Here is a 13,541-nt window from a genome sequence, read left to right as displayed (position 1 = left end):
TAAATTATGCAAAAAATGAAGTAGGGAACCCTGGTTAGTTCCCAAGTTTTAGGTAAAGATGTATATGGTGCACTCTACAACATAACTGACACTCTCATTTTGCTCACCTCAAATGTCTGTTATTCTGCCATTTTTGCAGCAAAGTCTTTAAGGATAGGATTAGCTAGTGCCATCCACGCCGAGCTGAAACAAATCAAAAGCTTTTTCCCATTCCAGGCACAGTATTACAGCTTTGGATTGGTTAAATACTATACCGGCTAACCTGGAATCAATAAAAGCAGCCCCAGACTAGTTTCTTTCTTAGTAGAATTCGTCAGAGAGGCATAACTTTGTCCAAACACAAGGGAGCCCTCAGTATAACAATACCCTTTCAGACTTAGGGGTGCTGCATATATTATACTTCTCAAGTTTTTGGTGGTGAGCAGGGTTCTTTCTTACTTCCTTTTTTGTGTGTTTATACACAGTCGTCACTAGGTAGTTAGTTAGGTCAGTTTTTCTATAGGGGAGGCATTTTGTGTGTTGCTAATACATTTGGGACCATTTGACTAATCTTCACAAGTGCTTTTTTGTGACATTTGCTGATATTTGATAAGATCACGAGTTATTGCATAATAGCCAGAGTCAAGAGCGACCACCTCGCCCAACATGCAGAGCTCCGAGTTTACATCGCAAGAGCTCCACACACCAACAATCTGATGGTTCAACCTTGTGCCTATAATCTAAAATGCCTAGCCTGGAATGAAAGGACGACTGCTGAGATAATTAACTATATAATCACACTCACTTCCCATACTTCCGACATCTAACAGGCGCAGTGGACTCACTGGGAATCTCTTACTGCGGCACTAGCTACCACGTTGCCATCCACAGTCCTTTGGAGAAAAAAAGAGAGCTAAATAAGGAAATTAGGCAGCTGCGAAAAACTGACCCAAAGCTTAGTCATTCCACCATGAATCAAATGGCAGTATTGAGGAGTACTTACAAAAATCTGGTCAGCCCCAAAAAAATGCAACAAGAAAAACTATGGTTAAAATTACTGTATACAAGCAAAACGTGACCTTCAAAAATCCTCAAAGCAATACTCCACTTGTACACAGATACATGGGTATGAGTTAAAATAGGTAGGGGCAACAGAATAACAAAAATGATGCCCAGTTTAATAGGCCAAAACAAGGATGTGTTCTTGCCCCCTGCCTTTTCAATATATACACAGCAGACCTGGATGGCTATCTATCGGGTGCTTGGAGCGCCCCACCAAAAATAGCAAAGCGACCGGTGCATAGTATCCAATACGCAGACGATATCGTCTTATGCAGTCAGACCTCAATGGTCCTCCAGCACCACATTACAACTCTCCTTAAATTCACTGAATGATCAGTCCTGAAATTAAATGATAGCAAAACAAAAATCATCTGTTTCTCATCAAAAGCAGCCAGCAAAAAGTTTAAATGGCAAGCAGCAGGGAACAGCCTCGACTTAATAAACACTTAAAAATACTTGGGGGTGTAAATGGACACAAGATTAAATTTCAAATAGCACTTAGTACAAAGAAGGTCCCTAGCTAACAAGCTATACTTCGCTTTCAACCAAATTTAAAAAAAGATGTGGAGTTTGTTGCACTCATATCTGCTCCAAATTATTGGGGCGAAGTTTCTACCCTCGACCTATGGCTCGGTTTTGCCAAAGGGCAAGGAGGTAACCACCTTAAACCATCTACAGTCGGTTTTATTAAAATACATCTTCCATTTACCACTGAACATTTCTCAAGCACAAGTGCGCCTGGAATTCAGGCTTTTTCACCAACTCCCAGTAAGGATGACCGTCATATAAAAAATATGCTGGAAGATGAGAGCTGAACGCCCCGAAACACTGGCTGCCTCATGTTGGGCCGAAATAGAGAGTTAGCACACCCAAACAAATGACTGACAAACAGTGCCCCGACAAGCTCTAACAACCTCTGATCTCTCCAAAGTGCGGGAGTTAAACATCAGATTTACAGTGTTTAAAAAAAATCACCAACAAAGCAGCCACGTTAAAATCCTGGATGCTTGACAAAGCAGAAATGGCTGGGAAAAAGCATGACTGGTCAGTTTTACAATCCTACACCAACTGGGGCCCCCAACCATACCTCATATGCCACATTTCTCAACCCATCCAATACTTTCTCCGACTAATCCATGTGTGAGTTTTCCCCTCAAAAGATTAGTAACAAGGTTGGCCATTTTACCTGTGCCATTTATGTGGTCAATTTGAGGAAAGCCAGTTACACTTTTTAAAATTATTTTTATTGAACATAAAAACAAGCTTCAGATAATCATCATATGCATGGAGTTGTACAGGATAAACATTTGTCTTTGGTAATCCAAGGCGTAACACACATCTAGATCAATGACCAGCTGACATCAGCTATACACTTGAGGGGTATGTAAGCATCTGGTCATCCTGACAATTTCTATAACCTTCCTTACAACGATGTCCATTGGCCTCTGTCATATCTTTTCTCCTTTACGTGGGCATCCCCGACCCTGATAAATCACTTGCTCCGCCCCTTGGCACCAATCTAAGTCTTTCTTCCATGCCTTCAACGTGGGTGCCATCCCTGCTCCCATGCTTGGGCTATATTCCTCTTGGCTACCCGTCCGGCTAGGGCCAGCCAGGTCTTGGCCCATTGTGGCCACGTCGTCTCTCCGTTACTTCCAGTATATGCCATCTCAGTTCTAGCGGGACATCCTCCCCCACCACAGCCTTCATCACTCGGGCAACACCTTCCCAGTACTTTTGAATTATGGGGCAAGATCATAAAATGTGTAGGAAGGAGCCTTTCTTGCCACACCCTCTGATACACTCATCAGACGTACAGTTACCCATTTGTACCTGAGCCATTTGTGAGGCATAAGATCTATGAAGGATGCGGAGTTGGTCCAGCCTAAGGAGTGCCCTGATGGCTATGTCTCTGGGACACTGTAAGGCTTCAGCCCAGTCATCATCCTCGAGGAGGCCCACATCCGATTCCTAGGCCTCTCGCAGCGGGCCAATGCAATCTGGGGAGTTGTTCACAAGTTTTTTGTATGTGAGGGATATTGCTTTATCTATCATGGGGTCTAAGAGGAGACGATCCTCAAGCGGTGAATACTCTGGGATCAGAGTTCCGTCCTTCAGGTGACGCAACTGGCGATATCGAAGGTATTCCCCCCTTCCCCATTTGGAACCCTTCCCGCAAGGTGTCAAAGTCTATCATATTACCTCCCTTCCATACATCCCCCAGTATATCGATCCCGATAAGGTGCCATTTCTGGAAGCCCTGCAAAGTTTCAGCTCTCCCAGGTAATTTCCCTCCCATAGAGGTGTCTGCTCCGTAAATTTGGCCTCCCATCCCGTCATCTTGTTTGCCGTATGCCACATGTCGATGACCATTCTAGTGTGAACCGGGAGAAGTGAATTCCCCTCCGATATAACTCTGTTCTGTAGCTTCCGTTGGACATTGCTAGTCGGTCCACTCTATACGCCGGCTCCTCGAGCAGCGAAACAACCCACCCGTTAACATTGACGAGCTGTGAGGCCCTATAGTATTTTCTAAGATGTGGGACGGCCAGCCCTCCATCGTATACTCCTCTCTGGAGTTTTCAAAGTGCAATCCTGGGGCTGCCACCCCCCCATAGTAGCGTATGCTGTTCAGACTCCACCGAGCGGAAAAATGTCTCTTGTAACCGATACGGGGTGTTCTGAACTACATATAGCAGGCGTGGGAGTGCCATCATCTTAAAAAGAACTGCTCTGCCAGCGAGGGAGACCGGGAGCCGTCTCCAGTGGGTAATGTCGTCTCAGAGGCGATCTAACTGTGTCTGCACATTCAATCGCAGGAACTCCTCCGATTTTGTTATCCATATGCCCAGATATTTAAACATCTCTTTGTGTACCAGATCCGAGCACACCGACGTCAGAGGTGGAAGTTCACCCGCTAGCGAAAACACTAGCGATTTGTCCCAGTTAACATAGTATCCATAGTATGTGCCAAATGACTGAATTATATGGAAAATCTGATGGAACGTTTGTCGAGGTTTGTGGGCATACAGCAGAATATCATCAGCATATAGCGATATGCGCTCTTTCCAGCCTCCCCCAAGATCAATGACTCTTACCACTGGGTCCCCCCGTATCCATACCGCCAACGGTTCTAATGCTAACGCGGAGCGCATCGGTGACAGCGGGCATCCCTGCTGCATGCCCTGATGGAGCAGAAAAGCTCGGGATACATTTCCATTGACACGAACGCTTGCCATGGGTGCAGTATAAAGGTCAGTTACACTTTTTATGCATTTGTCCTGCCGTCAACCAACTTCGACTAAAATTACTTTGCCCCGCTTTTGGGGCACTCAAGATAAGATCCTGCCACCAAGCTGTGATAACATTACTTAACAGCCATTCAATTCAGCTTTCCTGCAAGGCTGCCAAGTTCTTACTATAAGGCATGGTATGGCATCTTTGTTTTATTGACACTTACTGAGGCTTGTGAAAACAGCTCACAATGAAGGAATCTACCACGTTTTGGCATTCAGCTGCAATGCATTATGGACACTGGAGTCCAGTAATGTTACAAATACGGACCTAAATCAAGTAACCCGAACATCATTGGAGATAGAATGCATCAGCACGATATTTCTAAGAGTACTGACCTAAAAAACTTTGATATGGTCTGAAGGTCTGATAGAAATCAGGCATAGCGCTTTAAAAGGAACATGTACTCCGTAGTCCTTTGTTTGTGTTGACAACCTGAATATATACCATCCAGGTGAAACTAACCCTCATTTCTGCATATGATTAAGGTCCGTTAGGTTTGGAACGCGTCACATGCTGTGTTTGTTTTTCTGCCTGAAATAAATCCTCTACTTGAAAGGTTTGGCTGGAGCGGCTTGCTTTCACGCTGGTGATATTGCGTGATTTTCTTTTGGGATATTTCTCGCTAGGCTGAGGCTCCCTTCTGTCACGTCGCTTTTGCAACTATATATATATATATATTATTTCCCATACAACCTCTGATGCACCCAATCAAACAACCACACACATACCCATTCACAGACCCATACCAGTACTCACACAAGCACTCACTCATCTGTAGCATCACCCACCCACTCATTAACTCATGCAGGCACTCACACAACCTGTCACTCACCCATACAGATACTTCTACAACCACTCACTTGCTCAGACAAATAATAATACGTGCCCTCAGTAGTCTAAACAGTGACTGAGACAACCTCATACTCTCCCATAGACCCTCTCTCACACTCGCTTAGTCACCCATACAGCCAGTCACACACCCTGTCACTCATCCATGTAGCCACTCACACACCTCTCACTCATATAGCCACTCACACAACCACTCACCCATACAGCTTTTCACATTCATATATACAGACCCTAATGTAGCTGCTCACTCACACAACCAATTATACACCCATTCACATATCCATACAACCACTCACACACCTTCTTTCACTCACTCATACACCCACTCATATAGACATACCCTTTCCAATAGAGCCACTCATACCCACACACTTACCTATAATCTCACTCAAACAGCTTTCAGTAACCTATACAGCTGCTCACACACCCACTCGCTTACCCGTACAGTTTCTCACACAGCCACAAATTTGCCCATACAGTTACTCACACACCTATGCAGGCACTCACACAGCCACTGACTCACCTATGCAGCCACTCAAACAGCCACTCACTCTTCAATACAGCCAGTCACACACCACTTACTCATACAAACAGCTACTCCCACACCCTCTCACTCTCTAATACACAAATTACACAGCCACTCACTCTCCAATACAGCCACTCACACACCTATACAGCCGCTAATAGAACCATTCAGAAACAGATTCACACAGTCTCACAGCCACTCAGATGACATATATTAGAAATACTATCATCCTCACACCTACTGGATGATGTCATGAGTGATGTCATTTGAGATGCCATCAGTGATGTCATCATTGATGTCACTGACCATGTCATGAGTGATGTAATATGTGAGAGCATAAGCAGTGCATTGCGGGGGCGTAAGTTATAGTTGGCTCAGGTAAGTATAACTGCTGAATTTCGATGGTTTTGTAACAGTGAAATGTGAGCCTAACAATAACGTTCCTGTAACCTTCAACTTTTTCAGTGTCAGGACTCGGTTTCTATAATGAGTAGTTTTGTGCATGTTATTTGTATTAGGCAAATATATATTCACCCGGCTTCTTTTGGAAAACAGATCGTGCATAAAAAGTTAGCGCTTTACCCGAGGCCCATAAAGCTCCTTGTGACAACAGGAGCTTGTGAAACTTGTTTACTCCGCTAGGTGGCAACAGCGCCACAATTACAATGTTAGTCCTATCAAAACATCTGAGAAATGCTCCTGTGTAAAGTGCTGAGAGGCTAGAACCTTGGTGGCGTATCACGAGTGTGCCCTCTTACAGAGTTTAAATTCAGATTACAGAAACATTGCTTATAGATTAATCATATAGGATTGCATTTGTTTTTCTTTCTGTTTTCTACTTTGTGCGAGAGTCCTTCCCCTAATTATCATCATGATTACATCTTTGGACATTATATCACACTCCCATGATGACATAGCAACTTGGAGACATTTGCTGTTATATGTATGTACTGTAGACATGCAAGTGAATAAAAAACAGTGGCGTACCTGCAGCGGCACAGGATATTTACAAATAAAAATGTCTCTTGTCGCTAATTAAAACACCAGCGCTCCTAATGTGTGGCTGGACCAGTCACCCATTTCCAATAATAAAAAAGTAGGCCCGAAACAATGCATGAAAATGGCCACTGTGTATGTTTAACAATAGTTGGCCAGTGCTCTCCGGGAGGGGTCAACACTGGAAAGAGCATGACGTATGCATGTCCTTGACAAATGGGGAGGACACAAAATGAAGCGACGATGGTGCCACCAAATGGGCAGCCTATGGGTGGGCTGTAAGCCCACAAAGTTGATACAGCATGTCTCGGTTCCAGACAGTGCACGCATGCCGTATACAGCCGAGACCTAAAAAGTGTATTGTTTGCTGATTCAGAAAAGCTTTGACACTAACTGAAAGAAAAGGCGCTGCAGCATTATGACAGTCACTCATTTGCGTCATAACCCGACAATTTACCATCCCTAGATGATGAATGTTATTCCTGGGGCAGTCATTGATAAAAATATTTGAATAAGTGCATTAAAGAGAAAGGAGCTGCCTGGTAGCAAGTAACAGCCGCAGGGCCCTCCAACCTCTAAATAAAAATAAATTTAAAAACATATATAAACACAATGGGAAAGGGGTAGGACAGCAGTGGAGGGACATTAGACAGGGCCGCAGCGGTGTTTGTCTGGGAGCCACTGGTGAGTGAGGAGAGCTAGAGCGAAAGAGTGGAGCTTTAGGAGGAAAGTTAAAAAAAATTACAAAATAAGTCAGTAGAGGAGCAACTCAGAGAGAGCGAGGGATCAGAGATTTAAGCGAAGAAGCAGCACACGAGGGAGAGAGCAAAAAAAATGCATATTCTCCCTTGGAGTGCTAAAAAAAAAGGAAAAAAATGTTCTTTGAATGTAAACAGTAAATGGTTACAAGTCATCCAATCAAAAGGATGCTAAGGAAGGGAAGGGACAAACACAAGGATTGTAAGGAATAAGAAGTCAGGAAATGAGATGCATGTATTTATGGGGCATTTCCATAGTGTGCACCTTACTAGGAAGCAGCTGTGCACTGTACATGGTCAAAGACATGCATAAAGTCAATGAGTGATAGAAGACGTAGATAGTTTGTTGACAGTTAATGCTTTTTGCTGTACTGTTCCTTAAAGATGTGCGGCTTCAAATATTTTCTAAATTGGAACAGCATTATGGTGGTCCTGATGGATACAGGAATATTCCAGATCCTGGGTGCACAGATGGAAAATGACTGCTGCTTTTTTTTCTTTTTTATACTTCTTAGTTTTTAGTCTAACGGTGTCCTGGTTATGGTTGTGCATAGAATCCCCAGAGATGGTGAGCTTGTCTGTGAGTTAAGTGGAGGAGGTGTTGGTTGTGATGACTTTGTAACTATTGCAACTTGCATTGAAGATGTGGGGACGGCAAGGAGAGCCAATGGAGCTCCATGAGGATGGGGACAATGTGATCATATTTCTTCAGGCTCTGGATGAGACGTGCTGTGGTGTGTTGGATACATAAACAGCAGTTCTGAAGTTGCTTTCAGGAGCCAAGTAACTTGGCATTCATTGAAAGTTGGGGGTTTGAAGCAGTTAAGTTTTATGTTATTGAGCCAAGCTTCTACCATTTCTTATTATTTGTTCTTGTGAAATTACGAGAATTCTGCTTTGGTTGGGTTGACCTTCAGGGAGGTTCAGACGTCCAGCCCTGGATGATGTGCAGGCAGTGTTTGAGACGTTGGATCTGCAAAGCAGAGGAGAGTGAAGTATTGCTGTATATTATCAGAATTTGGTGAATCTTGATGATGTTATCTGTGATTAGAGCTCCAAGTTGTTCCATGAAAAGGTTGAAGATGGTTACAGGAGACAGTATAGAATCTTGGGATTCTCTGCAGGTACTAATGTTATTTTGTGATCCGGAGGATTGACAAGAAAGCTTTAAAGCTACCTGTAGGTGAAATCTTAAAACAATGGGACCGCTAGTAAAAATAATGCATTTTTTGTTTGTTGACCTTTTATGGCAGAATAAGAATATTAATCTGAACTCCAGCAATGCTCCTTGCACCGGATAGAATATTATTTGTTGTATTTGCATAGGGCTGCAGTGCTTCTTATAGCGTGACCAAGTTTGGTAGTTAGTAAAATTGATTATTTAGAATGAGTTTTTATCAAACGAGCAGCAATCAATTAATTTCTTTAGTACACACAGACCTTGTGACTGCCATAATAGTTTAATCTCTTTTACTTTGACTCCAGATGTGACTTGTGATGAGTGGTCATTCTACCTGCTACCACTGGATGATGACATCATCAGTATGGAGCTTCCAGAGTTCTATAGAGACTATTTCCTGGTAAGAATCATGTTTCCATATCATACTTCTCCTCCACATTATAAGTATTTGGCCTATTAAATAGGGCTGGGTTCATTTTTTTACAGTTTATATGGAAATATATGCAGGTTGCCACCTCTAATTCTGAGAGACCCATATATATTTGAAAGTCAATTTTGATCACAATACACGGTATCTGCAACCCTCCAAAATTGAAAGCAACACATATTGTTAATTAATTTTCCTGTAGGGGTGGGTAGGTCCCCTCACTGAGGTACATCGTCCGTCTCTCTCAACTAACTGCCTGTACAGCCTTTATTGTTTTGCAGTGGGTAGTCCTTCCATTATGTCTATAGCTCTGTAGAAAATGGAAGAATTATTTTTGCATTGCTGAAGATAATCCTACTATCTGATAGACTTTTAGCTGCATATTCCTTACCTTTGCATTTCCAAGATGTCAGACAGGATCCAGAAACATTTGCATGAGCAGTACCCATGCGCGCTGTAGAGTGGCTCCATGTGGTGTCGTCTGGGCTGGAAGTGACATCTCGGTCACCTATATAGGTGCCACCAAGGTGCGCGAACGTCAGTTCTTTTCCTTCTGCCCCAGTTTGCGCTGATCCATAGAGGAGCTACCTCCTTGTCTCTTTTTGACAGACTTTTTTCAATGTTTGATTGAGGAATTTTTGATTGTGTGTCGAGAGATGACCTCTAGAAGGATAGGATTTCAATTGTGTGGCGTCTGTCACAGCGTCATGTCGGTCACTGACCCGCAACTTGTGTGTCTATGTTGTCTCGAGCAAGACCACAACTAGACATCATGCTTGGACTGCCGGGCCATGGCAACGAAGGCCTTGAGGGAGCAGTCCATGAAGCTCCTTATGGCCCAGCAGTCAACGCCGTCGAGTGCTACTCATAGGAGGTCCTGATCAAGGAAGAGAAGGTCGCAGGACCGCTCCAGTAGCCTCAAGTCCTCTTTGTCACACTCGAGGTCCTCGGGACACTCGGAGAGAGGCACAAGAAGAAGAAGTCTAAGCGGACTTTGACTTATCCAGTATTGGGGTATCTTTCATAGATTCACATGCCTGAATCATTCCCCATCGCTGAGATTGGAGTCCCACGGGAAGATACAAAAGTAGAGCCATAAGTAATAAATAGGCTAAAAGAGGCCAAAGGCTATACCTTAGTAGCCTATCTACGTCCTTATAGGAAAGGGACCAAAAGTCAGCTCCAACAAATCAGCTACCAGCACCCACAAGAACACTCCCAACAGAAGCAGTTCTCCTCAGATTTTCACCACACGTCGTGTGGAAGGGAGTCTCCCTGGGTGCTACTCCGTTTTCTTCTCTTCAACTCTTCAAGCAAGTATGTCTGACAAAAAGGGCCTCTTCCGCTCCTGCAGGACCTGTGGGAAGAAGAGGGTCCATGTAGATGATCTACATAAAGATTGTTTTTATTGCCTCTACCCTAAACATGGGGCTAAAGACTGTAAGATCTGCCGTACCTTTCCCAGCAAGACTCTCAGGGATAGAGAGGCAAGATTACTTTTATGGCTCAAGTCTTCTAAAGAACGACTTCCTTCTTCGGCGGAGGAAGAGGACCGAGCTTCTACATCTAGTAAGAGGGTTAGTTCTCATGAAAACTCTTCGGGTGAGGGAAGGAAACATCTTAAAACTTCCCAGGATAAGCCTGTTCATAAAGAGAGGATTTCTAAACATTCCTCTGAGCCAACGTCGTCTCTGGCCTCTACACCACTTACAGAGCGTCCAAGATCATCTTCTACTGACTGTAAGAAAAAACACTTTAAAAAAATCTGTCGATGACGACTGTTCCTTCATCGTCGACGATATGTGTTACGTCGTCGACGGCAACTGTCACAATGACGGCTATTTCCTCTCCTATCTTGTCGACAAGAATCACTATTACGACGAGGCCATCGTCGAAGTTCGTCGACGACCCATCGTCGGCGAAGAATTTATCGGTAAAGCCACCGTCGCCGACGACACAGTCGTCGAAGTCACCGCCGACGACAGCGCCGACGACGGCCGAGCCATCGACGATGGCACCACCACCGCCGAGCCCGTCAACGACCAGCCCGTCGACGAGGAACCCGCAGACAACGTCGTCGATGAGTGCGCCTATTTTCTTACCACTGTCGACGACAGGACCGCCGACGAGGGACCTTCCCCCATCGACGAGAGTTTCTCAGCTCAAGAAGTTTCAGAGGCCTTTTCAACAGCATTTTCAGGACTATAGTAAAGTCTCTCCTCTACTGCCATCCCACTTTTTAGAGGGTTTCGCAGAGGAGGAGGATAATGATGATGAGGATGATGAGGGACGATAATTACCAGGAGGCACATTATTATCACAACCAATATGTGGCTCCACGTCATGCCTATCAGTTCCATCACAGACCGGAATCTCGCCATAGAGAGATGGCTCATCTTCCTCCAGCACTTAATCAGGATCTGCAGGCTATGTTAGCGGATTATCGTCAAAGATTTCCTCCTCAGCAAATTCCGACAGAGAACCTACTTCCTCAAGTAGAGGTTCATGCTCCGGTACCAGAGCCTATTATACCTAGTACACCGGCTCCTGCAGAGGGTCCACCTGACACTGGACACCTGGGCACTTCCTCCTCGGATGAATAAGTTGATCAGGCAAATGCTCCGGATGCCTGGGATGATTATATAATCCAAACACCATCTCCGCCTCCGCACTTAACCTCTGATTCTCCTCCAGAAGACATCGGAGGATTTCATAATTTGATGCAGAAGGCAGCCACTAGGTTCCAATTACCTTTTACTGTCAAGCAAACAGACTATTTTTTGCATGATTTTAAAGAGGACACTAGAAAGTTCATACGCTCTATTCCTATTATCGATTTCATCTGGCAGGAGGGCCTAAAAATCATGAAGATGCCAGCATCCATACCAGCGGTGCAACCTCGTGTAGACAAAAGATACAGCGCTCCAGAGGACAATTCATCTTGCCTTGTAGGACACCCAAGACCGGATTTGGTCATATCTCAGGCTGCACAGAGGCGTTCAAAAAACCCCGCAACACCTATTACCACTCCTCCAGACAGAGAGGGACGTCGTATGGATCTTATGGGGAAGAGATTCTCTTCTATGGCAGTGGCATCAATTAGAGCTGCTAATGCTTTAGCAATCATTGGCCGTTATGACAGACAAATGTGGTCCGATATGGCGGAATTGATAGACCTCATCCCAGAGGAACAAAGACAGGAGGCCCTGAAGATCTTATTATAGGGTGAACGAGCTGCCTCCGAAACAATTGATTGTGCGTTAGACAGCGCCAACACGAGTTTTCGGCAATTAGCTGGAGCAGCAGTTCTTCGACGCTGGGGGTTGCTTAAAGCTACTACCTTCAGACCTGAGGTTCAGACTAACATCCTGGACATGGCGTACTGACTGTTCGGAAAACGTATTGATGACGCTCTTTTAGCAATAAAAAATGACACGGACACTGCAATGTCTCTGGGCGCGCTGCAATATAGATGTGTACCTTTCAGAGGAGTCAGAGGGCAAGGATTCACAACATACCGGGGCGGCTATCAGTCGAATCAACAGTATCATCAATACCAGCCTCAATATCGCCAGTCTTACAACCAATCATCGTACCGTAAGTCATCGACGGCTGGTTTCTCTCGCCAGGGCGGCCGTAAGCGAACACAGCAACAAGGCCGTGACTCTGCCAGAAAGCAATGAGCTTCTCAGGGTGCCAGTCAAAATTCCCTCCGTACCCGTGGGTGCAAAAATTTCTGCTTATGCACACCGGTGGCACGAGATCACTTCAGACCCCTGGGAGCTGGACCTAGTCACCAAAGGTCACACACTGGAATTTGTCCAGAAACCACCTACTATGCCACCCAGGGGTGCGCCTCTTCCTCGTCTTCACTTATTGCGCGAAGAAGTCTTGCTCATGCTCCTCAAGGAAGCGATAGAAGTACCAACCACACAGAAAGGAACAGGTTTCTATTCTCGTTTCTTCCTAATCAGAAAGAAGTCAGGAGAATGGCGACCGATTCTGGACCTCATGCGGCACTAGTGAATGTCCTTCAGGGTTAATGGTCCAAGCCTAGCACTGGGGCTCCTGTGAACAGGAATATAGCATGCCTCCATGGCCCTGCCCCAGGTGATCCAAGTTTCCTCAGACAACGTCCTACCCCTGAGAGCGTGGTGGTCGAAGCTTTCACAACCCGTTCCCTTCCACCCAACAGGCAATCCAAGAGGCTGAAATGACATAAGAAGATCTTTTCTTCCACCAGCCTGGCATTGCTGTTGGTGGACATCACATATCTTTTGGGCCTTTTCTCACACATCTTTGAGAAATGGTTGTGCAAGGTCCCGGAGGAGGTCCGGGTTGTGCTCACCCAAGCAGTGAAAGATAGAAGAGATGCAGCAAAGTTCACCTTTAGGTGTGGTTTGTATATGACCAACTCTCTGGGTAGAGCGGTTTCGTCGACGGTGGCCTTGTGGCGCCACGCCTGGC

The 13,541-nt window shown here is 45.0% G+C and overlaps 1 protein-coding gene across 2 annotated transcripts in view; it reads left to right on the top strand.

Moving 5' to 3' along the window:
* The window catches only part of VPS33B (VPS33B late endosome and lysosome associated), a 613,489-nt gene that overhangs the window by 117,887 nt on the left and 482,061 nt on the right, over positions 1-13,541 (top strand). For both annotated transcript variants that reach the window (XR_014978823.1, XM_085644389.1), the window contains exon 8: positions 8,953-9,047. Coding sequence is in view for 1 of the 2 variants with exons in the window: in XM_085644389.1 (XP_085500515.1) it covers positions 8,953-9,047 (95 nt within the window). In the remaining variant the exon portion in view is untranslated. The remainder of the gene's footprint in view (positions 1-8,952; positions 9,048-13,541) is intronic.

This window comes from Triturus cristatus, chromosome 3_1 (assembly GCF_964204655.1).
Source record: "Triturus cristatus chromosome 3_1, aTriCri1.1, whole genome shotgun sequence".
NCBI lineage: Eukaryota > Metazoa > Chordata > Amphibia > Caudata > Salamandridae > Triturus > Triturus cristatus.
The sequence above is the reverse complement of the archived record's forward strand: the minus strand, read 5'-3'. Positions and strand labels throughout refer to the sequence as shown.